This window comes from Saimiri boliviensis, chromosome 4 (assembly GCF_048565385.1).
Source record: "Saimiri boliviensis isolate mSaiBol1 chromosome 4, mSaiBol1.pri, whole genome shotgun sequence".
NCBI classification, from domain to species: Eukaryota; Metazoa; Chordata; class Mammalia; order Primates; family Cebidae; genus Saimiri; species Saimiri boliviensis.
This window is the reverse complement of record NC_133452.1, coordinates 91,184,073-91,211,818: the sequence shown is the minus strand read 5'-3', so window position 1 is coordinate 91,211,818 and position 27,746 is coordinate 91,184,073. Positions and strand designations below refer to the sequence as shown.

The 27,746-nt window shown below is 42.6% G+C and overlaps 1 protein-coding gene and 1 non-coding gene across 3 annotated transcripts in view; one reads left to right on the top strand and one right to left on the bottom strand.

Annotated features, from left to right (window-relative positions):
* Window positions 1-2,792: 2,792 nt before the first annotated feature.
* Window positions 2,793-2,896, bottom strand: LOC120363447 (U6 spliceosomal RNA). Its single transcript, XR_005578997.1, has one exon. It is a non-coding gene; the product is annotated as a U6 spliceosomal RNA (small nuclear RNA).
* Window positions 2,897-5,647: 2,751 nt separating this feature from the next.
* Window positions 5,648-27,746, top strand: part of CLIC5 (chloride intracellular channel 5) — a 110,972-nt gene continuing 88,873 nt past the window's right edge. The window contains exons 1-2 of one of the 2 annotated variants that reach the window (XM_074397861.1): window positions 5,648-5,987; window positions 14,312-14,400. In XM_074397861.1, coding sequence (XP_074253962.1) covers window positions 14,356-14,400 — 45 coding nt within the window. In that variant the 5' untranslated portion in view covers window positions 5,648-5,987; window positions 14,312-14,355. The remainder of the gene's footprint in view (window positions 5,988-14,311; window positions 14,401-27,746) is intronic. The other variant, XM_010333961.3, reaches the window with a different exon arrangement.

Genomic DNA, 27,746 nt, shown 5'->3' with positions numbered 1-27,746 from the left:
AATGCATGGGAAGTGGGTACAGCAATAGAACCTGATGGCTTTACCTTTTGGGAAATTATTTAAGTACTTTGATTATTTTTAAACTTTGCATACAAAAACTTCACCTTTTCGGTGTGTAGTTCTGTATATTTTAATACATACAGAGATGTGTGTAACCACCACCACAAACAGGATGCAAAGCAGTTCTATCAGCTGAGAGCTGCCCCTTTATAATCAAACCCTCCTCTATCCCAGTGCCTGGCAGCCACTGATCTTCTCTTCATCCCTATAACTTTTTTTATTTTCCAGAATGGCATGTAAATGAAACCATACAGTAAGTAATCTTTTGAGACTGTTTTTCTTTTTTACTTAGTATAGGGCATTTGAAATTCATCTGTGTTTTGCACCAATTAATAGTTTATTCCTTTTTGTCACTAAGTGATATATCATTGCATAAATGTTATCATGGTTTGCTTATTCCTTTACCCATTGAGGAACATTAGAGGATGTTTGCAGTCTGGGGAAATTATGAATAATACTTCTGTAAACATTTATGTACCAAGGTTTTAGGTAAACATAAGTTTCCATTTCTCTTAGATAATACCCAGAAGGTGGTAAGTGGGCCATATAGTAAGTGTATGTTTGACTTTGTATGAAAATGCCAAACTGCTGTCCAGAATGACTGTACAGTTTTGCATTTCTACCATCAATGGATGAGAGTCCCTGTTGTTCTGCATTCTTCCTCACACATGGGGTTGTCATGAATGCATCTTTTAACCATTCTAATAAGGTATAGTGTAGTATCTCTTAATCTGCATTGCTCTACTGAAGGATGTTGAGCATATTTTCATGTGTTTGCCACTGGTTAAGTCTTCTAGCATAAAGTATCTGCTTAGATATTTTGCCTATTTTTTGGGGGGCTGGGTTTTTTTTTTCTTATTTTTTTGAATTTTAAAAATTCCTTAGAAATCCTGGATACAAGTCCTTTGCTTCCTCCTCATCTCATTACTGGAAGAGATTGTATGGAATTGTTATTCTTTATAAAATGTTTCGTAGAATTCATTAATGAAGATATCTGAGCCTGTAGATTTTTTTTTTTGGAGGGCTTTCAACTATGAATTTAATATGTTTAATAAATACAGGACTATTCAGGTTGTCTACTTCTCATTGAGTGAATTTTGTTAGTCAGTGTCTTTTATCCATTTTATCTAAGTGGTCTAATTTATGTGCAGAGAGTTGTTTGTAGAACTCCCTTATCTTTTTGTATCTGTGAAGTTCACAGTTGATATCCCATCTTTCATATCTAATATTAATAATTTATCTTCTCTGTCTAGTTTTTTGGTAAATCTAGTGAGAAATTTATCAACTTTATTGATCTTTTATAAAAACCAGCCTCTAGCATTAATTTTCTCTATTTTTTTCTTCAATTTCATTAATTTCTGTTTTTACATTTATTTTTTTGTTATTGTTGCTTGCTTTGGTTTTAAATGGCTATTCTTTTTCCTAGTTTCATAAAGTGGAAGCTTAGATCATTGATTTGAGAACTTTATTATTTTCTAAAATAAGTGTCTTATGTATAAATTTTCTGCTAAGCACTGCATTCGCTACATCTCACAAATTTTGATATGCTGTATGTTCATCTGAATTCAATTCAAAATATTTTCTAATAATCCTTGAGACGTCCTTATCAATGAATTTCTTAAAGTGTGTTGCATAATTTACAAATAACTGGAAGGGTTTTTTAAAATATCTTTCTGGATATTAATCTAATTCATTCCATATGGTTAGAGAGCATATGTTGTATAATTTCATTATCTTAAATGTAATGAAGTTTGTTCTGTGACCCAGAATGTGGTCTATTTGGTAAATGTTCCATGTATACATGAAAACCGTATATATTCTGTTGTTGTTTGGGTGGCATATCCCATAAATATTCATAAGGTCAGGGTTATTGAGAGTGTTGTTTAGGTCTCTTACATTCTTGTGGATTTGGGGGTCTACCTGTGCTATAAATTACTAAGAGAAGAATTGAAGCCTCTAACTCTAATTCTTTATTTCTCTTTCTCCTTTCAGTTCCATTGGCTTTTGTTTTATCAATATTGAAGCTCTCGTTATTAAGTATATACACATTTAAGGTTGTTATATCTTCTTGGTGAGCTTTTTTATTATTATGTAATATCTTTCTTTATTCCTGACAATTTACTTTTTCTGAAGTCTATTGTGTCCAATATACTTACATTAACATATGTTTATATATTAATAATTATATTAATTTAGACACTAGCTTTCTTTTGATTAGTGTTTGCATGGCAGGGGCTTTCCCATCTTTTTACTTTTTGTTATCAATATCATTGTGTTTGAAGTGAATTCTGTAACAGCATATAGTTAGGTCTTCTTGTTGCTTTTTTATCCAATCCAACAATCTTCAGCTTTTAATTGATGTGTTTAGACCATTTATATTTAGCTTAAGTATTAATATGGTTGTTTTTAGGTGTACCATTTTATTAACAGTTTTCTATTCTCTTCCTCTTTTCTGCCTTTTAGATTATTTGAATATTCCTTGTCTGTTGACTTTTTTAGGATACTTTTATTTTATAACTCATATATATAGCTGTTTCTCTAGAGATTATAATACACATACCTAGGTTTTCTCAGGCTACTTAGAGTTTACTATTTCAAGTGAAATATATAAACCTTACAACTATATAAATTCCTTGCCCTTTACCCTTTCTGCTGCGGTGGTCATATTATTGAGCATAAATATATAAAAATGCTATCAGATATGTTACAGTTTTCACTTTCAACAGATATAGAAAAATATGAATGTTACACCGGGCCATCTCATCCTTTCACTGGGGCCATGCCAGTCTTCTCTGTGTGGTTTCTATTTTAGAATATGGGCTGCCAAAGTGAGCACTAAAAAGGTTTTTAAGGTACTTTCTTGGTAAAAATTTATTCAAAACTTGCACTGCATTTGTGAAACTAAGGGCTGAAGTTAAACATATAGTCTTTTTCTCTGGACAAAGCTAGAATTGACTTTAACCAATTATGCTTTAACATTAAAGGGTACAAAATAAAGTTCTTTTATCTTTAACTAAGGCATAATATGGAATTGAAAGTGGAAAATATGCACAAAAACAGTTCATGACCAAAGAAGAATTTTTTTGCAGCATGAAGGTTTATAATATCAAAACTATAAGTTATCCGCAGGGATGTCTAAATAGGAGATATTTTCTATAAATTGTTATTGCAAGGGATCTTTCCAATTTTCCAATAGCCATGGACATTTGGAGAAGATAAAATGAAAGTTAACTCTGATAGGTTTAGGATTAAGGAAAGGGAGATCATACCACACATTGGTTAGATCATAGCCAAGGAAGTGATCTAAAATATGTGTAACACATTTTTCATTAAAATGCAAAACAAAAAAACTATGCTTTAGATCTTCTATATGCTATATATGCTCAAAAGCACTTTATGCATATAATTTTATTTGCTACTGTCACATTGCCATTAAGAATATTGCCCATACTTCAATGCAGGGATGTTTTGAGTCTGTGCATCATGCAGTGAAGGCACCAGTCTCCCTCTGTAACCTTGATCCTTCCCTAAAGTATATAGTCATTGGCTCGGAATGTACAGCTGTGAAGGTGACTGTTTCTCTAAAGGCTTTGCTGATGTAAGGCTGAAATGAAGCATGAGGAAAGCAATTAAACCTCACCTTGATTAAGCTACAATGTGCCAAGAGGGTTAAAGGTTGGGCTTGGTGACTGCTTTCTTCAGGGAGGAGGCTTTTGCACTGGGAGTCTGTGGGGAAGCAGCCTGCCATAAAGGGTAGTGAGGACACCTTTCCCTCTTCTTTGCCTATCAGATGCCTGACCTTTCAGGAAGGTTCAGCTGAAGTACCTTTTGCTCCATGAAGCCTTTTCCTCTCCCTACCCCAACCATGGTAAATAGTCTCTACATGACAGCTTGTCTAGCTCCTATGTCTTCCCAATTCATGTGGCAGCCTAGTTTTCCTTTCATGTAACTATTATTCTGAAAGGGATTTTGATCTCTGTTAAGACCATTAAAACTATCTCTTCATTTTCTCAAAGTGATTTCCATAATATGCACTAAGAGAAGCAGTTTGAAGATCATTTGAGAGCACAGGCTCAAGTCTGTCTGGGTTTATATCCTGATTTCACCATTTTCTAGCTGGATGACTAGGGGTAAGCTACTTAAATACTTCATGTCTCAGTTTCCCCATTGTAAAATTGGGATCATTATGCTATTTGTAAATACCATACAAGTTTAGACATGCAAATTGCTCAACACTTTTGCCTAGCACATAAGTATTATTACTAATGTTTTTTAAATTAAGGAATGCATTTTTTATAAAGCTATGAAACAAATATATGTTTTAAGTAAGGCAAGACAGAGCACAAACAGGATTAACTAAAGAGAAGCCAAAAAAGACAATGAGAATTTGACCAGATTTTGGTGCATAAGATTTAGTAACCATTTTTTTGAGGAAATGAAGGGTGGGAATGTCTGTTGGTACAACCACTTTAGAAAACCTATGGCAGTATTTACATAAGGAGAGCATTCTCATACACTACAACTCAGCAAGTCCACTCCTAAGCATACACCCAAGAGAAGTGTCTGTGAATTCAACCAAAAGATGTTTGACAGAATGTTCATGGCAGAGTAGTCATGACCTTCAACTGCACAAATGTCCATCGACAGAATAAATAAATGTGTCAATGAAAATGGATGATACGCAACTACACAAAGCACAATTGATGAATCTCAAAAACATAGTAATGAGTGAAAGAAGCCAGATACCAACATTTCAGGCAAAATGATCCTGTGCTGTTTGTTACAAGCCAGAATAATGATTACCCTGGGACAGGGGAGAAGGGAGAAAAGATGTAGGAGGGAGGAAGCAGGAGGAGCTTCTAGGGATGTCACTAACATTTTATTCTTTATCTGGCACGTGTTACATGGGTGGATTCAGTTTTGAAAATTCACTGAGGCATAAACGTACGATAGGTGCATCTTTTCTGTGCTTGTATCCTACTTCACTAAAACAACCAGAAAAGAACAGGTATGAAGTAAGATCAGGAAATAAAGGAAGAAATCGAAAATGAAAGAAAGGGGAAGAAAAAGAAACAAACCCAGAAGGCTGAAAAGCACGGATCCTGAGCAGCTTGACTCACCCCTCTGCCCCGGGCGCCAGCCACCCCTGCCCTGTCCCTCCCCCGCGCCCTACTCTCCATTTGCTCAACCCAAGGATGGCAAACACCCCCCCCTTTTTTTTGGTGTGGGGGGTGTCCTTCCCTTCCCTCCTCCTGGTTCTGAGCATCGCTAAGACACACGAAGGGCTTTCTAAGTGGGTAACGCTGGTAGTGGAGTAACTCAGAGGAGCTGATGCTTTATTAAAGAAACAGAAGACTTGAGAGCCATCTCCTCTCTTCCTTCCCCTTCCCTTTTCCCCTTCCTTTTCCCCTTCCCCTTCTCCTCCACTCTCTCTCCCTGTCCCTCATTATCCTCCCCTGAGACATCTCCTGGGCTTTTGTCCCCGCCTCCTGCCCAGAGGGGTCTCAGGGCGGGGGCGTGGCCCGGCCCAGGCTCCAGCTCCTGGGGTGTCCCCGCTGTGTCCCCGCCCGGCTGACCCCGCCCCGCAGCCACCGGCTATTTTGGGCGCGTTGGCGGTGGCGGGATCCTGTGACACCTCCGGGCAGCCCGGCACTTGTTGCTCCCAGGACCTGTTGTCATCCCCTTCACCGGGCTTTTCCTGTGGTCCCCCGCCCCCTCCCGAGACCCCGCTGCCCAGGCTGGAGAAATCGATGGTTTTGTGAAAAATTAAACACTGGGCAGCGGCAGGAGCACAGAGTGCTGGCCCAGGAGCTGCAAAGGTGGCGCCTCCCCGGCCCGGGACAGCGGCCCCAGGCGCCAACGGCATGACAGACTCAGCGACCGCTAACGGGAACGACAGGGACCCCGAGATCGAGCTCTTCGTGAAGGTAGGTCGGGGTCGGGCGCCCGCTGCACCTGCCGCGCCTCCCTCCGGGCTCACGCACCAGGGCTCCGGGTGCGCTGGACTCCGGACCCTCCCGGGAGGGCTGCGCGGAACCCCGAGCTCCCCCGTGGCCTTTCCGCAGCCCGCGCCCTCTGTGGGGCTCCTGGGTGGGATGGAGGGAGGCAGGTTCCGGCAGGTGGCCGTCCTCGCGGAGAGTTGGCCCGCGGTTTGTCAGCCCCTGCTCCCGCCCCCGCCCCCGCGGTCACCTTTGCGAGTCCGAGTCCAGAGCCCTCGATTCGGGCTGGTCCTGAATGACGCCTCCAGGTGTAGGGATGCGGCAGAAACCTGGACACCCGAGCCTTTCCTCTAAAACGAGAGGAGGGGCAGGGATGGGAGAGAGAAAGAAACGTTATTGACACAATGATCTCTGGCACAGCGAAAGTGACACTTCTTAAAATTCCCTCTTTTCGCTCAGAGCTCCTAAGATAAAAGCCAAGGAGACAAAAGTGTTTTCTTTCTTGGTGCTTGCAGAGCAGAAAACAAGCACTCCATTCCCCGACGTTATTATTTTTTGTCATAATCATGATTTTTCAAGGTAGTATCAAGGAAACGCGAGGCGTTTGGTAACAGTGAGAACCTCCCGTTCAGCCTGATGCAGACAGGGATGAAGAAGCACGGTGCAAATTTAAACGAAGTCGCCTCGCCCTTCCTAACGTCAAAGCTGCTGTACTTCATGTGCAACCCGTAGGAGGAAGGCTAGAGGCAAGGCCGCCTTGGTGTTTCCCGCTGCGCGGGTGTGAGGAGAAAAAAAAAAAAAAAAAAAAAAAAAAAAAAAAAAAAAAAACATTTGATCAGCCCTCGGTGTCGTTGCTACAGAAGTAGGGAAACCTGAGGCTGCAGGAGAACAGCCTCCAGGGCTGAGCAGAAAGAGTCGCCAGGACTTGGGGGAGGGGAAGTCAGGGACTGCCCTGAGCATCAAGACCTTTCGCAAAGTGGGGGAAAAACTCTCCCAGTGCAAAGCTTCCCTAGAAATATGCAGATCGCTGAGAAGGGAAGAATCACTGGTGCCTGTCAGGGGCCTCCTGGCAGAATTTAAAAGGCAAAAATATTCCCTGGAATGGGGAAGATGTTATTTTGCCCAACAGATCCTTCTCTACAAGCTAATTAAATAGTTGTTTGCAAAAAGTATGAGATCTACATAAACCTTGATAACAATCCATGGTCTCTGCTACTTTCCGACTCCTAAAATACATAAAAATGAACTGTGACTTACTTTACACTTGGTAGGTGATCTGTCTCTGTTGTCCCAGCCTACCACAAAGGTTTGTTAAATTTCTTCTGAATTTTACATTCTTTGTGTCTATTTTTCAAACTGACACCTGATACTTAGTGACACTTGCTTGCTTCAGCCTGTTCTCTCCCCACTGTGGCCCCTGTGCACTCCTTTGGTTTGCCCCAGGCAGGATATCCAGGTCCTTTGGCTGACCCAGGTAGTAAAAAAGGGTCATGTCTGTGTGATGCTGGGCAGTGTTGGACCATAGGGCAGCAAAAGGGTGTTCTGAGCCCCGACATCCAGGCTTGGGGCCTAAGGAGTGAATAGGGAGAGTTTTAACAAAGCCAGGAGTCTTGTTGCTCTCCTTGAAGAAAGCGATTCTAGGACTTACTCAGATTCCCTGAGAGTAGGCAGTTTCAAGGTGTCAAGTTCCTGAAAGATATTTGAAACACAAATTGGTTCTTTAGAGCCAAAGCAGCCCTTTGCCCCACTCTTAGGTGTGGAGACGGATTCTACATACACCTTTGGAATTTTCTTCCTGGCAGTGTTGGAGAGTCTCTTCATTTATATAAAAACCTTACTGCACAATTCACAGTGTTCCCTAAAGAATTCTAAAATGACTATGTTGTCATTTGTTTGTTTGGTTTTTTTTTTCTTCCCTAAAGGAAATGAATCCATGCGAGCCAGCAGGCCTTCATGGCTAGCTCAAAAACCAGATTGATGGGGAGATCAAAACATCAGGTATGAAAGTTGTTTTGACCCCTCCCTCAACCCCATTTTTTGAGCTTCAGGTTAGCAGTTCTCATTTACAAGTAAATGGGACAAACAAAGGCTAGAAATATTGTGAAATAAAGATGCTGCCCAGGCCTTACTTGAACTGTGTCATTTGAGGGAAGCAATGTCCTTGTTGACAGAACCACACTTTTCCAAAGTTTGGAGTTTCTCTAAGGTACAGGATTCCCCCAAAGGCCTTCCTGTTGTTGGCATTAGGTAACCGCAGTTTCTGCAGGGGCAGGGCTGTTTGGTTTCTATGGAGACTTCCAAGCAGGGTGAGTCCCACCCAGTTATAGTCATGACTTGGTTATTTTCAACACCCCTTGAAAGGACCTCCCAATCTCTTGTTTCCACTGGGGGTACCACTCTAAATCACAGTCACACAGTGAGTTTCACAAGGACATGTAACTGTCTCCCATGTCAACTGATAGTCATTATCTGTTACTACTACTGCTGCTAATGACAATAAGAAGAAGAGACTGTAGCATATTAGCACATAATAAGCATGTTCAAATACCTTATCTCGTTTGATCCTCACACTTTATAAGGCTTGATTCACTCGTGTGAAAGATAAAGAAAACAAACTGAAGTCACAGGGACCCGGGGAGACTCCCTGTCAGAGCACCTGATGAGCTGCAGTTAGCTCTTTTTGTAACAGCCTAGGGATCTAAGAATGATGATTTCTCCTGTTTTATGCTTGAACAATACATGTGCTCACAGAGGGCATGTGAAATGCCCAAAGGTAGACAGCGGATAGGATTCAGATCCAGTCCTCAAATCTAGAAGTTTAGACTCTGAATTTCTTGCTCTTTTCCCAACACCTATGTGTCAGGTCTGGTACCTTATTTTGCCAAGTTAGGCTTCCAAGTGCCATCATGATGACAATTATTTATAAGTTATTAATCGATTCTAATGTGTTCATAGAACGCTTCCAAGGAGACTAACCCATTTCTGCTATGTACTCTAAGACTTTCAGGGAACATTCTAACAGTGACTTTTAAGAGATTATTTCCCCACATTTTTAGTTTCTATTAATAAGAAAGGTTAGATCACATCAACTCTGATTTGAATGTCCCATAATACCTGTAGATGGGGCAGTGATTTGGAGACACAGACCTGAGTTCAAGTCTTGCCTCTACCTCTAATTAGCTAAATGGCCCTGAACAAATTATTTAACTTTCAGGAGGCTTATTGGCCCCCTCTTAAAACAAGAGCATGGTTATAAATAAGGAGGCCATATAATTTATTGTTCAAACCTAGACACTTCTGAGAGCAAAAGGATATGTTACCAATAATTAGGCTGGAACCACAGGTATAACCTGGGATAGTCTGGGAGCAAATCAGAATGTGTGGTCACTCTGGTTATGAAAATGCTGTCATCATAGATTTGCTGTGAGGATTCCATGGGAGAATATAGGTGAAAACACTTTGTAAGTTGAAAATTGCTATAAACACATTGACTTGAATAGTGTTATGAGTCCCATGGCAGATAGAACCTTTCTGGATCGGCACATCCCTGATTTGCCTTGGGGAACAAAGGCCTGGCTCCTTCCTCACTTGCAGAGATATTTTGAGAGTAAGTGAGATCATATGTAGCTTGGACTTTGATCATAAGGGGAGGACAACAGGCTAGAGATAATGGCAGTGAGTGTGGTTTATTGAAAGAAATAGAGCAAGGAAGTAAAAGTAAAACAGAAAGCAATTTGAAAAGACAAACACAGGATGTGCTGTGTAGGTTAGATCAAGGCATTCCACCCATTTGCATTGCTTTCTGCACTCCCAGTCTCACCCCTGGACCCCAGAAATAGGAAGCTAACTAAGTGACTATGATAAAAACTCACCACAAATGTCTTTTGAACCAGAAGGTTTCAACAGAAACCAGTGGTTCTCAGCCTTCACTACCTATTCAAACCATTAAGAGAGATTTTAAAATGTCTGATAGCAGTTTTCTCCCTAAGCCAATTACATCAGTGTCTTTGTGGGGGAAACCCTGAAACAGTATTTTCATATGCACTCCCAGTGACTCCAGTGTGCAGCCTTGGTAGACAGCCACTAAGTCATAATCAGAGGCAGGTCCATTAGCAGGCAGCTTCTGCCACAGCTGACATAGGTGGCCTTGCTAACGCTGATTAAACGTCCAGAACTTCTAACAGCCTCAGGGCATCACGGTCAGGAGTGCTGTTGATAGAAAGCTTGTGTCCAATCAGTGCCCAGTTAACAGATGCTGACGAACTATTAAGCACTATCCACAGGACTCCAGAACAATCTGTGTATAGGGTTGATCTAGTCAAACAATCATCAATTCAGCATAGGGAAAGTAAAACAGAGTCCTGCTAATTGTCTGACAGAAACGACTAGTCGTTTCATTTACTGAGTGGCTCAAAAGGTTCTGAGTGGTACAGGGTGCAGTACAAGTTGTGGTGACCTGTGGTATGGTCATCCCACTTCCAGAACAGATAGGATCAGATCTTGTGGTGTCACCTCTATGGCCCTGAGCTGCTATGATTGCCTGGTCACCTTGGGCAGCTTGCCTAAGCATGAGCTCACTAGATTTTTAAAGTTCCCTTCATCATATTAAGCTACTGTGTTTTTCTTTCCCATTATCTCCAGGTTTTGATCTGTAGTCAATAACGCAATACACAAATTCACCTGCCCTGCTGTGACAGTGAGTGCTGTTTCTCCTGGCAACACATCCCTGGAGTGTTAGAGTCAAGGGTTGTATGATACAGATCTGAAGTGCCATGGCACGATGGTGGGAGTGAGGACTGGGTCTGCAGAGGCTGACATCCACTGCCAGTGGAGTCAGCTCCTGCCTCCCTGACGACTTGTGTTGTCTCTGGGCATTTATTGGTCCCCTCCATGCAAGACAAAGCGTCTGTCAATTTAGACAATCAGTTAGATCAAAAACTTCTCATTCTTGGTTCCCTTTGAGTTGTCCGCTGCTGGGCCATAGTGGTGGAAAGAGATGTGGTGGAAGAGTAAGATTTTGGTCTCATGCTGTGCTTCACCAGTGTGTTGGCCAGGATGGGCTGCTTGACCTCTGTGATCACAGATTTTTTTTTTAAACCAGTGCAGTGCTAATAGTGGCAGCACATCTTTTATGGAGTTGGTGTGAGCATTTCGAGCTGAGTACGGATCTGGGCTATTGCTAAGACTTTCTCTGTAGGCTCCATGTAGCGCAATAAGTGAAAGTAAGGCCTTTGGGCCTCCCTCCCTTGATGTGTTCAAGAAATCAGACGCTCAGTCCTGTGTGCTGAATTTCACATCTCAGAACCAAGACACCTCTTGAAAGAAAATATAAGTTTCCAAAACAGGATGTCATTCAGGTAACTGGAAGAGAAATGTTGATTGTTGGAGCTGACCCCTGAGAACACAAGCAGCATGTCTAACTGCTGCAGACCAATGGCAGCTGATGCACTATGCAACCACCACTGGATCTGACTGCCTCCAACCGGACTGCTGCTCCGCATGCTGGAGCCCAGTAGAGCCCATGTCTGGAGTAATATGGTTGGCCTGATCGCAGGGTGACTGAAGATCCCTGACCCATCACTGGGGTCTTCAAACTCAAGGGAAGTTGATTACTCCTGTCAGCTGCTCCCCCATCCAAGAAAGCTCCTACATAACTGCTTCCCCAAGGGTCTTGGTAGCCGGGCCAGGATACAGAATCCTCTTTGTTTTCAAGAGGATCCCTGGTTCTCTTCGCAGATTTTCCTACCCCGTCCTCAACAACCTTCCAGCTATGCATAGCCATAGGTGCTCTCATTGAAAATACGCACACGTATTATCAGAATTATGGAGAAAACATAGTAGGCTCTCACTCTCTGATATCTATTTAAAAACGATTACCCAGAAGGCATATTCAGCTGTATCTGTTGTCAAGACTGGGGGAACTAGAGACAGTACAGAAGCAAAGCAGTTAGGTATGAGTTTCCTAAGATGCAGGTCTATAAAGGGCTCTCTCTACCCAGGGGGTCTTAGATCTAACATGGCTTATGATCTGAGGGGTCAGCTCCAACAGTCAGGGACATTTCTCTTTCAGTTCACTAAATGACAACCTGCTTTGGAAACTTGTCTTTTCTTTCAAGAAGTATCTTAGTTCTGAGATGTGAAACTCTTTAAGGATAAATAAGATAGGCTACTGTCTAAACTGAAATGAATTCTTCCCTGTAGAAAGAAATAGAGTTGTTAACTTCTGGAAGTACTCTCTAGTTCTGCTGGCATGGGAAGAGTCTTTCAATCCCCTTTATCATAGCACTGGAGGTAAACCATGGGTAGGCTGGTGGTTCTCAACCTTTGGGGCATGAAAGAGTCACCACACTTGCCTTTTTCCCTCGTATCTGCCCAGGTCCTATCTACAGAGATTCAGATTTAGGAGGGTGGAGTGAGGCCCAGGCATTGGTAAGCTTAAAAAGCTACCAGCTGGTGATTCTGAGGCTCATTAAAGACTAAGAACCACCGGTGCAAACCGTGGGTCGATAGGGCTGAACTACTCCGTGAGACATCAAAAGGACAAAATATGGTCCAGTCCTCACTTGAAACAAGCATTTCACGGGATGGAGGAGGCTGAGGCAATATGCTGGTTCGCATGACTCCCTCCAGATTGACCTCAAATCAGAAAAGGGAGGAAAGAATGCTTCTGGCCTTTCTTTTGTAATTTTCTTTTCCTTCTTGTATTTTGTTGTTGTTGTTGTTGTTGTTGTTGTTATATAGAAGTGTCACATAATTTTAAATGGCAATGTGTTGAGATAGTAAAATAAAGAATGTGGGAAGTTAGGGGTAGACAAAAATGCTTTGGTTTCAGGGGCAAATTCCAAAGACACTGCTGGTCTCTAGATTTTATGCTGTGACTACAAAATGCCACAGACAGCAGATGTGCAAATGCACAAAAGGCAGGTGAGACGGACCCTCCCCTGCACCCTCTGTGTGGACAGGGCGCATGCACACTGGCAGCTTTAGGAAGCCGAAGGGGTCATTCACAGGACAGAAGCCCTGGGCTGGATCGAGAACCCTCTTCGGTTGCCATGACAACCTCCCAAATTGGACGTTTAAGGGAGTAACTGGGACAAGGTGTTTACATCCTCTCTCTTCTAGATAATGGGTTCCCTGTTGGACTCTACCCCCTGCACATCCTTCCCTCCTTCACCTTTGGTGTTATTTCTCATCAGACACTTGTTTCTTTCCCCATATCATAGAACAAATAATGGTAAACAAAAGTAAAAAAGAAACCATCACCCTAAGGTCCATAGGGGTTGATATAGGATGTGGGGTAACCGACACTAAACTTCTACACACCACAGCCTGTGGGTGACCCAAGATGTGCTGCAAAGGCCTCCCACACCAGAACACCCCCCTCGGATGCAGGGTCAGGTGTACCATGTTCAGATAATTAAGCACTCCCCTCTTTTAAACTACAATTGCTCCACAGGCAGGTAGGGGCACAGCAAATGTTCCAGTCCCCACTTGAAACAAGTTAACAATTTAAAAAGTCCACTTTATAAATAAAAGTTCAGATATCCCAACTTGCCTTCAGAGATGCTTCATGATCCCATCTGCTACCGTCTGAATGTTTGTGTGCCCCCAGAATTTCTATGTTAAAATTTTATTTCTAAGGTGATGACATTAGCAGGTGGGGGCTTTGGGAGGTGATTGGATCACAGGGCAGAGCCCTTACAAATGGGATTAGTGTCCTCACAAGGGGCTGAAGAGAACAGCATTCTCCTCCACCATGTGAGGACCCAGTGAGGAGGCACCAGCTATGAACCAAATAGTGGCCCTCACCAGACACCGAATCTGCTGGTGCACTGATAGACTCCCCAGCCTCCAAAACTGTAGGAAATAAATTTGTTGTTTATAAGCTACTTAGTTCATGGTATTTTGTCATAGCAGCTCAAACCGATTAGAACAGAGCCCTAACTTATATTCTTGTCTGCCTTCCCAACATTCCTTCACACCCTCTTCACCACAGCCAAGCAGAGCTCTGAGTTTTCCAGGACACATCCTGACTTGTCTTGCTTCTTAGCCATTGTTCACATAACTTGCCTAGGACATTGCATTTATTTCCTAACTTACCGAGATCAGCTGGGCCATGGGGACCCCCACCCAGGCGGTGCTGAAGGCATTAAGAGGCAGACACCCAGATAGAACAGCAAAGTGGGACTATCTGGAGGCCAACAGCCTTCCAAGCTGAGAGCCTTCCAGGCTGAGGGAAGATTCTGACCCACGTATTTATTCTCTCTGAACAGCTGCTTATTAACAAACAGGTGTTCTGTGTTTCCTCATAGAACCAAGATAAACTAAGTAGGCACCTGGTGCCTGCTTATTACTGATGGAGGACAAACCTGAGCATACTCTCCATGAGGGAGCCACGGGGGTAAGATCACATATCCCGTGCTTAAAGAATTGTTTTAACCAGTGTATGATATACGCATACTGTTTTGCTATCCTAGAATGCCCCAAGCAGTTTTCCACTTGTGGGGGCCAGCCAGGTTCTCCGTGCCATCATTCTTAGCAAACAATATATTTTATCATACACTCAGCATTTTCAGCACTAACTCTTATCGCTTGATCACCTTGGCTAACTCCTCATATGCTTCATTCCTCCCTCTCAAATGACATCTCTCTCTCTCTCCCTTCCTTCCTTCCCTCCCTCCCTCCTTCCTTCATTCCTTCCTTCCTTCCCAGAGCCTCACTCTGTCACTAGGCTGGAGTGCAGTGGCGTGATCTTGGCTCACTGCAACCTCCACCTCCCAGGTTCAAATGATTCTCCTGCCTCAACTTCCTGAGTAGCTGAGACTACAGGTGGGTGCCACCATGCCGGGCTAATTTTTTGTATTTTAGTAGAGATGGGGTTTCATTGTGTTAGCCAGAATGGTCTTGATGACCTGACCTCGTGATCTGCCCACCGCAGCCTCCCAAAGTGCTGGGATTACAGGTGTAATTCACTGCACTTGTCCGTGGCCTTCGTCACAAATGCCTCAGGTTTTTTCTTGTGGAATTGAGGGTTCTGGGCAGGGCTTCCCCACAGGCTCTGGGAGAGGGGAGCTGTGTGGAGAGTTATGTGGCCTTTCCTCATTCAGGCACTTTGTAAATATAACAGGGATCTGATCTGTGTGGTAGGATTATTATTATGAGGATCAAATAAGACAAAAAACGCAAACCCCTTTTGTAAACTACAGTCTTCACTATTCAGATGTCAGGCACTTGGTCGGTATAGGCCAACCGCTGAAATAACAACCTACCAACTTGTTCACACAAAAGCTCAGTGCAGTGTTTGGTGAGTGGCCTTCCTCACTTGGACTCCCTCTACCCTGTAGTTCTGCAGGACTGCCAGCTCCTCTGCTGGGCTCTCTACATTCAGCCAGCACAGGGAAGATTGAAGTTGGAGGACAGCATGGCAGGTTTGCATGGTCAAATGACTTCCACCCACTTTTCATAGTCCAGAGCTCAATCCTGTGGCTGTTCCTCTGTGCAAGGGGAGCTGGGAAATGTCATCTAACTGTGTTCCCAAGAGAAAGAGGAAGCAGACTTGGAGCCAACCTCTACCGTAGAAACTAAGTTAATGTATTCTTGTTTCCTACTACAAGCTAGCATCCCACCTGCAGCATCTCTCACCTCCTGTCAATCATGCTTAATGCTGTCCACTTAATCCTAAAGAATATTCCTCTTTATCACATCTATTCCCCATCTGCTAGATCAACTTCAACTGCTTCCACCTGATATTGAAGCTACTCCTGCATTCCTTTTCCCAGTGTGATTTCCCATATTCTGCTAAAATGATTCCTTGTGTGTCTATACAGTTTTTAAAGCATTTCTGAGTATGTTACCCTTTGAGAAAGGAAGATAGTTAATCCTTTCACATACTAGGTGACTTGTCAGCAGCTGCATGCTGGGTTCCTCTGTACAAACTTAGAAACCTGGAGATCAGTACTCCAAACCTGACCACTCTCCACCAGGGGCATTTTCCAAACTCCCGCCCAAATGTGTAAATCAGAGTCTTCAGGGAAGGCATTCCCAGATATCCATAATTTAACAAGCACTGCAGGTGATTCTTGTGCCCAGTCTAGTTAAGGGAACACTGCCCTTAACCTAACCAGGGCCCATGGGAGTATCCAAAACCCACAGGGGTGAGTCTAACAGTGGAAATTTAAAGCCCTATGACACTCAAATATAGGAGAGATTTGGTAGACAAGTGGTCTTCCGCTGCTCTCAGGTCACCCCAAGGTATACAGCAACCCAGTCATCTAAACAAATAGTGACCTTTAGCCTTCAGATCTGCTCCATGGCCTGTGGAATTGTAAAAACAGTTGCAGCCTTGTTTATTGTTTTGTTATTGTTTTTGTTTTTGCAAAGCTACTCATCCCCATCCTCAACGTATAAAGTTCATGAAGAAGAAAATGTTGGGAAAGACATAAGGGGGATGGACAGAGCTAGGACGTTGTAGAGCCTGGCTTCGAACTTCGTCCCCTGGCATCAGAATCTGTGCTCTCTTTCCTGCCTCACTTTACCCAGCTGCTTATAGCTTAATGGGGAGAAATTGCTGCACTAAATCAGAAGGCATTTTACCAATGGCGAGCAAGAGTAAGATGACCCAGGTTTTGCCCTTCCTTAATTCTCCATAGGTGGCAATGAATAGTCCAAAGTCAAGGTCAGATCCCAACACTTGAACAAGCAAGCAGGACAATTACCAGAGAGGGTGAGTTAGAGCTGTCTGAAGACCCACCTATTCCCAAGTCTCCTTCCCACTTCTCTGCCATAGTGACATAAACTTCCATTCCTTTGATCAACCCCTTTGGTTTAAGGAATGTCTTAGAGGTCCTGTTTAAAATATAAATATGCTACTCATAATGAGCTACCTATAGATGCAATAGCCCCAGCTGACATATTAGCTGGGATTACTTTATCAGGTCAGTAGGCAGAAAGAAGAGGACCAGAAGGAAAGGGATAAGAGAGACCAGGAGTATCGCATGCCACTGGGGAAAAAAAGTGTACCTGTTGTCCGGTTTGGGGGTGGCCACCAAGGGCAGATTTCACTCCCTGGCCAGTTTACCCAAGAAGTGACATTGTCCCAAGTGCCTCAGTCAGGATTCTAGAGTAAGCTTTGAAAATCATCTCTTCAAGAATGAAGCCGTTGGCTTGAGAGAAATCTTATGTCTATTCCCATCAGCTCTTCTTCCATTACTAAGACATAGACTCATTTACAGATATGTATGGCAGAGTCCCACAATTAAAAAAAAATCACAGACTATTCGCCAGGCACTATAAAGGTGATATATAACCATAAGTCTAAAGAATTTTACAAAATTGTCCATGGAATTCAGTGGATTCCACTGAGTCCTTGCAGGATTCTAGTGGCTTCATTCCTCCTCAAGGCCCAGACAGGTTAGGCTGTTATAATATCACATAGAATCCTGAAGGCAGGGGTGAGAATAAAACTGCTGCTGAGTGAAGTTTACTCCCTGGGGGTTCAGCCTCACTGCTAGGACTGTCTGAGTCATTCTGAGATACTTGGCATGGTCAAGGGTAGCAGGATCAGGGAAGGCAATATAAGAAATATAATGTGTAGAGGATCTCACTCCTATGCACCAGACGTGGTGTTGGCACTGTTTAATCTAGTATCCTGGCTGCTTTAGATATATTGTGACTGTTTTACATACAAAATCTGACTTCTGAAAGGTTAGGTGTTTTGCTCAAGGTCCCATGGAAAGTGGCAGAGTTGGAGTTCAAAGTCAGATCTGACTAACTCCAAAACCCTTTCATGTATGTTCATAATTAAAGATAACAAAAACAAAGTCAAGGTGCCTAAAATGCACTTTTCCATGTGGCAGCTGTTTACTGAAGCCTACCAGGTGCCAGGCCCTGGGTCTGGTGGGGGAATAAGGAGCACAAGGTAGACCTAGTTGAGCCCTGGCAGAACTTACAGCCTGGGGGTCTGGGAGAGTGGCAGCCACTGGGCCTTTGGAAGAACTGTGACCTGAGGGCAAGAAAGAGGCTAGGGAAGCTCCAAGCCAAGGGACCTCGTATCAGGAAGGCACTGAGCAGAGTTTTGCAGCACAGGCAGGGAAGGAGTTGAGGTTCAATTCAAGGGTGCAACATGACAGGAGAGGCCAAGCTAAGCTCAGGCAGAGAAGGGTGAGAAAGCCACCCACCTCTTCCTCTCTCTCTCCCCCGTAGACCTATTGCCAGGGCAGATTCCAGACCAGGTGATAAGAGGACATCAGATTCTCCACCCTGTCAAGACCCCAGGACCTTCTCTTGGTTCCCACCTACCCCAGGCGAGGAAGGACACTGCTGGAGAAAAACCATGGACTATGTCTTCTGGTTCCTCTCCCAGTTTAGGTCACCCTAAAGGATAACAAGAAGCTTATCTAGGTCTAACACTCCTCAGAAAGCATTTTCCATCTGTGTGCCAAGAATTGCTCTAACTAGGGCGAGGCACCTTTCTTTCCAGAGTGGGAGAAAAATGCCTCTCAAAGGGAATGTCTGGTGAGTGAATACTGTGAGGTGAAGGAATACCCAGACTTCAGTCAAAGAGGGGAAAGGAGTGGTCATCAGATGCACCTAGTTGACCAGGGGTTTGTGACATGGGGGTGGTCAATGGAGAGCTGGAAAAAGAGGCTCTGTGACCCCACCCAAATCTCACCTTGAATTGTAATAATCGCCACATGTTGAGAGAGACCTGGTGGGAGGTAATTGAATCTTGGGAGTAGTTTCCCCCATGCTGTTCTCATGATAGTGAGTGAGTCTCACAAGATATGATGGTTTTATAAGTGTCTGGCATTTTCCCTGCTGGCACTCATTCTGTCTCCCACTGCCCTCTGAAGAGGTGCCTTCTGCCACAATTGTAAGTTTCCTGAGGCCTCCCGGCCACGTGGAACTATGAGTCAATTAAACTTCTTTTCTTTATGAATTACTCAGTCTCAGGTATTTCTTCCTAGCAGCATGAGAATGGACCAATACACCTGGGATGGAAGACTAAAACCATCTGTGTCATGGCTGTGCTCCCAGGGATTGGTGCTGATTTTCATCAGCTAGGTTCAGATGAACGGGACAGTAACAACTGAAAATGGTGACCCTGAAGTCACAAATCAGACAGACCTTCCCCTCATGCTGGCTGTTCTTTCAAAGGAACATGTGCACCATCATCTTATTATTACATAGGCATACACAGTGTGTGTGTGTGTGTGTGTGTGTGTGTGTGTGTGTGTGTGTGTGTGTGGTTTTTGACTGAAAGCTTGGGTTTCTTCATCTCTAAAATAAAAGGATTGGATAAAATAATACCCAAGGTCCCTTTCAGCTCTAAAAGTTGATTCTTTGATTCTCCCGTGTACCTCACTGTGTGAAGTCCCATGGGAGGTTCCAAAAGGACTCTGCTCTCAGCGAGTTTACAATATGTGTGGTGACGGGCCTCGGAGCTCCCATAGCCTAGGTTGAGGTCAGCAAATGTTCTCTGTGAAGGGTCACAGGGTGAATGTTTTAGGTGTTAAAGGCTATGCAGTCTCTATTGCAGCTGCCCAACTATGCCATTGTAGTGTAAAATCAGCTGTAGACAATATGTAAACAAATGGACATACCTGTGTTCTTGTCACATCTCATCTACAAAAACAGGTGTGGGCTGACTGCTGATCTAGGTACCCCACTAAGAAGGAATTGAACTGAATGTGGCATGATGCCTGGAGCTGTGGCCTTGGCCTTTGCTGTAAATGGTGATGAGGATGGAGGAGCTGCCTTCGGTGGGAGTGGCCATATTCACCTGTCACTGCCCATTCCATGAAGCACTGAGGTCTAGCAACCTCAGGGTTGAGTAGTAAGATGAAACATACTGAATTACTTGTGGGACTTTCCAGTGTGAATCTGGCTTGTTCATATTCCTATTCTGCATGTGTTGAAATATTCACAGAAGCTGAGGCTTATGACTTTGTTGCAGGCCTATAGAAAAGTTTCTGTGGTTGTAGACTCAAGTCCTCATTGAGAAACGTGCATGTGGACAGAACTTGATCCCTGATTCTACCACCATGACTTCTCTCACTTCCCCTGCACTTGGGATGCTATTCTGACAAATGATTCCCTTGATATTTACTACTTAGCCTAGCTCCTGCCACGCCATGTGCTGCTGACACACGCCACTCCTCTGAGCAGTTCTCTGGTATCTGTGTGCTGGGACACAGCCACCTGCCTATGGGGAGCTAGCAGCAGGTCTTCCCAGGATGTCACTGTGTAAAAAATATAATGATTAGCTCATATCCAAACCAATTTTGCCCACCAGGTAAGATAGGCAAGCCATTCAAACAGGAAAGCCATTCCGTGAGGCCTCAGACAACCGCTCCTGAGGACAGATTACCTGAGAAAGGAGAATATTATCTTTATGAGGTCAGGCATTCCTAGTGGTAAACACTCAGGGTTGTTTCTGCTCTTGACTCCACTACACCCTTGATCAAGACGCTTGGCCTCTCTGGGGAATTTTTCAACCATGAAACAGATGAAACCACATTCCTGGGGCTGCTAGGTCCTGGCCTTAATTCAGATTGTGTAAACTCATGGAATCCACTTATAGTCTCTGGCTTTGGTTAACTTGCTTCAGTTAACTTTCACATTAGCCACTTCCATTGTGTATGTGTGTGTGTGTGTGTGCATGTCTAATTTCTTCACGTTTGAGGCCTTTTTCCATAGTCTCAAATGCCATGATCTGGCACGAAATTGGTTGTTTCTTCTTAAGCCAGCAAGTAATAAGAAAGGGCACTTTTGCCCACTATTCACATACTTGTATTTTGGGGGCATTTTTCACTGCTTTTGTTATTGCCATATATAGTAGACCTTTGTCCTACTTTGTTGCTACCCAGTGCCATTTGAACATGCTTCTTAGGCCCAGCATCTTCAAGACAGAAGCCAGGAACTGGCTTTCTAACCCCATATCTCTTTTGCTTAGTTTAGCTAGAGTGAGTTCTGTGGTTTGCAACAAAGAGCCCAGATCACTATTTCTTTCTTTCTTTTTTATTAGTTCTGGGGTACATGTGAAGGATATGCAGTTTTGTTACAAAGATCAACATGGGCCATGGTGGTTTGCTGCACCTATCAACCCATCACCTAGATATTAAGCCCAGCATGCATTGGCTACTTTTCCTAATGCTCTTCCTCCCCTTACCACACCTGACAGGCCCCAGTGTGTGCTGTTTCCTTCCCTATGTCCATGTATTCTCAGCGTTCAGGTCCCACTTATAAGTGAAAACATACAGTGTTTGATTTTCTGTTTCTGTGTTAGTTTGCTGAGGATAATGGTTTTGAGCTTCCATGTCCCTGTGAAGGTCGTGATCTCATTCCTTTTTATGGCAGCATAGTATTCCGTGGTGTATATATACTATATTTTCTTTAACCAGTCTCAGATCATTATTTCTTAAGAAAAATTGTAAACTGAATATTCTTTGACTCTTATACATCCTATGATATTAAATGCAATACCTAATTTGAGTGCTTCTAAACATCTCATTAGGATATTTAATAGCAAACATTTATTTTACAAATTTAGTAAATTATTTGGGATGCTTTTAATAGAGAAAACAGAAATGTCAATCCAATATTGTAGGTAGGGCTTGTATGAACACAGCATCATCTAAATTACTGGGCAAGCCTCTGGAGGCCTGGGTAAAACAGAGCACACTGTGAGTTCTTTCTCTTCACTCTCCATGTCCTCTTCTGTCACCAAAGTGAAGGTTTTTCACTGAGTGAAATTAAGTTATAAAAATTTCTGAAAGCCTTCTTCAAGGGAAAAGAATAATAGTAATAACAGCTAACATTTACCAAATGCTTACTATGTGTATTCTAACAGCTTTATGTGAATTTATCATTTAATCCACACAACTCTCTGTATTAAATACTATAATTAGGATTGTATAGATAAGGAAACTGAGGCACAAATTGTTAAGTGGCCTTTTCAAGGTCACAGGGCTTATACAAGTTTCTAACCTATCCCCTCTCTTAAGGAGTGGCCAAAGGGGCCAATGTGGTCTACCTGATATCTGGAGGTGAAGGAACAGTATTCCCTGTGGACCCTGAGGATTTTTTAAAATTTCTTTATTTTCTTTCTTACCATTTCTTTTCCTGAACACTATAATAGGCTTGAATATTGAGAATATACTAACAGTACCTGTTCACTCTACATGTCCCAAGTTTATATGAAAATTTTAAAAGGAAAGGGCTGTTATTTATACATTTATTAGTTCACTATAATTTTATTTTCTGAGTGAGAGAGTCAATGGGCGAGGGCCAAGAGCAGATATAATTGTCACCGAGTGTCAAGAATGGGAAGTGTCAAGGAAGCTTCAGCAGTGGTTGGAGAGAGGTTAAGAGTACAGGGATTGGGCACTCTCCGTGGGTCCATGGGCACTGTGCACAGTTGACTTCTTTTACTTGCCCAGATTTATCTGCTTCTTTGACCACTCAAGAGACATGGTGTTGGGTAATAAATGCTCAATTTTTTTTTTTTTTTTTTTTTTACTTTAAGTCCCAGAATACATGTGCAGAATGTGCAGCTTTGTTACATAGGTATACATGGGCCATGGTGGTTTGGTGCACCTATTGACCCATCCTCTAAGTTCCCTCCCCCAACCCCTCACCCCCTAACAGGCCCTGGTGTGCATTGTTCCCCTCACTGTGTCCATGTATTCTCATTGTTCAACTCCCACTTATGAGTGAGAACATGCAGTGTTTGGTTTTCTGTTAATGTGTTAGTTTGCTGAGGATGATGGCTTCTAGCTTCATTCATGTCCCTGCAAAAGATGTGATCTCATTCATTTTTATGGCTGCATAGTATTCCATGGTATGTATGTACTACATTTTCCTTACCCAGTCTATCACTAGTGGGCAAATAAATGCCCAATTTAATACTTGTCATTTACTACCTGAGTAACAACATGTAAGATGGTTAACTGTTATTCTTACTTTCAACCTGTTGAATTCCCGTCTGGTCAGTCTTCACTGAAGATGTGGTCTGGGTGGGGATATCTGCTGACCATGAGCCCTGCCTTTAGTCAACTACGTGGAAAAAGGACCTATTTGTGTCAAGAAAAAGAGCCGAAGGTTGACTTTAAGATTTTAAATGGAGAAGCCAATTTTAGCTTCACACATCAAAGAACCCTCTTTAAATGAGACTTCTCCAACAGAGCAATGGGATATCTTGAGAAAGGTGGTGAGCTTCCCATGAACAGATGTATTTTAACACAGGCTGAATGATTTCTGCAGGGCTTGCTATAGAAAGAATTCATGTATTTGGGCCCAACACATAGTACCGGATGCATAGTAAGTGTTCATTAACCAATAGCAATTGTTAGCAAATCTGTTCCCACTCTAGTGGCCCATGTTTTTACCTTCTTTTTAGTTTACAGTTTTATTTAAAAAGGAAAGGTAAAAGTGGTCAGTACCTCTGTTATGTGAAATTTGTCTGGGTTAGAAATGTGATTGAATGAAGCTGGGCTTTTGTAGTGCTACAGTTACTCAGAGGATCAAAAGAGGGGTTTTCTCTCCTATGTCCTATGGTTGAGTTACACACGGATTTGAGGTCCTCAGATCTTATCTGGTTTATGTTGTAACAAAATCGAATTGAAGATATTTGAAGGCAGATGCATTGATCTTTACTTCCACATTTCCTAAAAATCGTTGTACAAAGCTAAGCATTTTGATGTGCAAATGAGATTTTCAGAGCTTGATTGATTGCTGAATAAAGTCTTGCCTACCATAGTGGTCATATTTACAAATATTAAATATGCTAATGGTTCTCTTTTGTCCAAAATGTATTTGGCTAAGTTACTTTAAAATGGATGTGAGAACTTCATGGTTTGCAATGGCAATATAGACATTTGAATTTCAGAAATTTTCCTTTTATGGACAATCAGATGTTTTCTGTTCATATGGCCTTATAAAATCTCCCCCATCTCTGAAGATTTGGAAACCAGGTCATGCCCAGTAAGCCTCAGGACCAGCTAGAGTTTTCCGGGTTTCTAATTGCTAGCATCTGTTTCCTACAAGAATCACTGGACCAGAACTGTTCTCTTGGTTATTGATAGGAAACCTCTCCTTGAAGATCTCAAAATACTTTTCAGACCTCTGCCCAGTTAGCTTGTGTGTGTGTCTGTGTGTACACACACAGATGCACACATGCACAGATGTACATATAGCCCATGAATTCTCAAAGCAGGGGGGTAACATCACCCCAAAGGGAATAAAATTGGTTCATCTGGGGTAAAAATTATACTCTTTTATATATAAGGCACAAATATATACATATAGCCCTTAAATAGATAAACAGTGTGTCTTGTGATATTAAGTCTTTATAAAGGGTGATTAGGGAAAACATTTTTACAAAGATTTCTTGAGGGAGGTGATAATGAAAGGGTTGAGAAACTCTGATACAGACTTATAGCAGATATACTGACGTGTAAATACACAGGTATTTCTGTATTCACATACAGGCCATTCATGCCTATGTATCTGTTAGGCATAAAAACATGCTATATAGGTTTACCCAGGGAATGGAACTAGCAGTGGGGCAGGACTGAATTCTGTGGTCTTTCTGAAATTCTCTTCAATAAATTATCTCTCCATGAAGGATTTGTTTTCACTTTCATGTCCCCTATTACTTTTTTTTTTTTTTTTTTTATAAACTGTCATTCTCATTTTGACTTGCAGTCACTTCAATTAACATCACACAGCCTTCAAACACAGTGAGTACACATTCGCTGTCATTCTCTGAAAAGGCTGCCTGTTAGAAATGAGCTGGGTCAACAATTCAGTTCACTAGACATCTGCTGAGTATCTCCTACGTGTGGGTTTTCACAGTGTACTCCACTGGGTGTGGAGAAATGGAGGACGAGGACCCCAAGGCAGAGTCAGAGTTAGAGGTGGACCTTATAGGTGTGAGCACCGGATACTGTTGAAGATGGTAGGTTTGAATGGCCTGAGAGTGGAGAAGGGGACTGCCTCATAGCCTCTGGAGCTCTTGATACAACTTTCCCTTCAATCACTCCCCTTTATCAAACTTATTCTGATGCCCATCTTTCCTATTAATTATTTTTGCTATGATCATAGCTTGTTTTGATTTTGAGTGCACCTGAAGCCTTTTAGAAAGTGGATGGTACAAACAAATCTATAACATAAAAATAAAAAATAAATTAAAAGAAAATCTTGTTATGGATTTACACAGTTTCAACCAATATCTGTGTTTGTTTGACAAGCCTGTCAATTATCAGTGTTGAGCTCCTCACATTCTGTCTCATTAACCTCTTTTTCCACTATAGCAACCCTCTGCTCACACATAGCTGCTCCCAGATGTGTCTGAGGAAGTCTTCCTTTCTTCCCTCATCCCTACATTCATTGGTTCTGTAAATGGGACATGTGCAAACTCCATCTTCCTCCAACACAAGCCCGTCTCTAGAAAACGATTTTTGGAGATTGTGGTATATTAGTTTGCTATTGCTGTGTAACAAAACAAGCATCTTTTTTATCTCACAGTTTCTATGGGTCAGGAGTCTGACAATGGCTTAGCTGGGTCTTCTGCTCCATATCTCACAGGCTGCAATCAAGGTGTCAGCTAGTACTGCTTCCTTATCTGTAGCTCTGAGTCTTCTTCCAAGCTCTGGTGGGTGTTGGTAGAATTCAGTTTCTTGCAATTGTAGGATTGAGACCCTCAGCCCCTAGAGGCCACCGACGTACAGTGCCAGCTGGCCCCCTTCACAGGAAATTCACATCATAGTAGCTTGCTTTTTTGGGCTAGCAAGAATTTCTTTTCTAGGAGTCTTCACCCATTCAGGCCACCCAGGAGAGCCTCTCTTTCGCTTAATTCAAAAGCAACTGATTTAAGGCTTTGATTCCATCTGCAGAAAATCTTAGCTTTACTATATTCTGTTGGTTAGAAACAAGCCATAGATCCCATCCACACTCGAAGAGATTATATACAGGGCATGGATGCCAGAAAGCAAGGGGATCTGGGGGTCACTTTAGGGTCTGTCTGTTGCAGGTGGGTTGAGCTAACATTCCTCTACCCATAACAGTAGCCAGGTGCTTCATCTCTTCTTCAAATGGACAGCTTGAGGAGAGAGCTGATACAGGTCCATTTCACATGAAAGGAACCTGAGTTTCAGAGATCCAGTCCCTTTTCAAAGATCATAGAGCTGGTAGGAGCAGAGCCCAGTCTTGAATCCAGGTTTTTCTGACATCACACCAATCAAACAACAATCAGTGTGCCATTTAAGGAAGCTGGCAGTTTTAATTCTCCAGGGTTATCTTTGTATTGCAAACTCAAGTTTTATTTTGACTTTTCTGGATGCTCACCAACTTTGTTTATATGTCTTCCTAAACTTAAGAGCACATTTCTGATCTTAGACTTGGCATCAGTCTATTTTCTAAGATAGGATGAATACCATTACTATATAACAGGGGTTTTCAGAGGAATTCACCCATACTGCAGTGTGAATGTTATTATTTAAACTTTCACTATGAGGAAACACCTGCAGACAGGCTCAGAGAGGCTGTGTGACACTACACATGTTTGGTTGAAGAGAGTGAGATGTGAAACCCAGCATCCTTCTATCACACCTTGTTCCACTGGGCACTTGTTGGCCAACTGAAGTGGTTTTCTAAAACAAAAAGGAAAAAAAAAAGAGTAAAAATCGAGATGGAGGATTCTTTGTTTCCTTCAGTCAGTTATATTTTTAGCTGCCTCTAACTCGCTGACCTATTGCTGGAATGGAAACTAGTGACTTAAACATGAATGGAAACCACTTTAAAAAGTAATAGTAGGGCATTGGTGCTGCCTACAGTGAAACAGAGAGTGAGGTGTTCAGAGGAGTGCCAAAGGCTACCTTGTTTTGTTTGATCTTAGCAATATCTTTCATTTGTAAAACACACGGCAGCCTAGAAAGAATATTTGAATAAATACGTAATTTAATTGTTCTAACAACTCTGTTTACATGACACAACTTTCCAGATGAGGAGAAGAGTTTCAGGGAGAAACTCCATGTCTTGCCCAAAGTTTCCTGCTTCAAAAGAGAAGCAGGATCTTGTGCATAGGGATTTACTTCCAAGCTCCTACTTACTATACACTTTCCTCTCAAGAACAAAGATGCATATATGGTTAGAGACCCACATGAAGAGAGTGCATGGATGTGAAATGAATTCCATCATAGATACTCAGAAACACCCAGGAGTTCAGCCATCAGTGTTTTGATGCTGAAGTTCCCAAAATCGCTAGCTCATGGGTTGTATTTTCACTATTGCCTCCCATTCCAAAGGGCAGGTACGACTTTCCCTGCAACTCTGTCCACTGGCGAGTTTTAGTATCTTTCATGGGATGCCTACCTTGCCCCAGCTAATTTCTGGTAAATTTTAATATCCCCATTTTACAAAACAGAACCACTGCAGAGATTTCTATAAAAAGCAAGGTAAACCTTTCTCATTTGACCATTCAAATTAAACCGCATTACTTGATTTACATGCTTTTTTTTTTTTTTTTTTTTTTGAGACGGAGTTTCGCTCTTGTTACCCAGGTTGGAGTGCAATGGCACGATCTCGGCTCACCGCAACCTCCGCCTCCTGGGTTCAGGCAATTCTCCTGCCTCAGCCTCCTGAGTAGCTGGGATTACAGGCACATGCCACCATGCCCAGCTAATTTTTTGTATTTTTAGTAGAGACAGGGTTTCACCATGTTGACCAGGATGGTCTCGATCTCTCGAC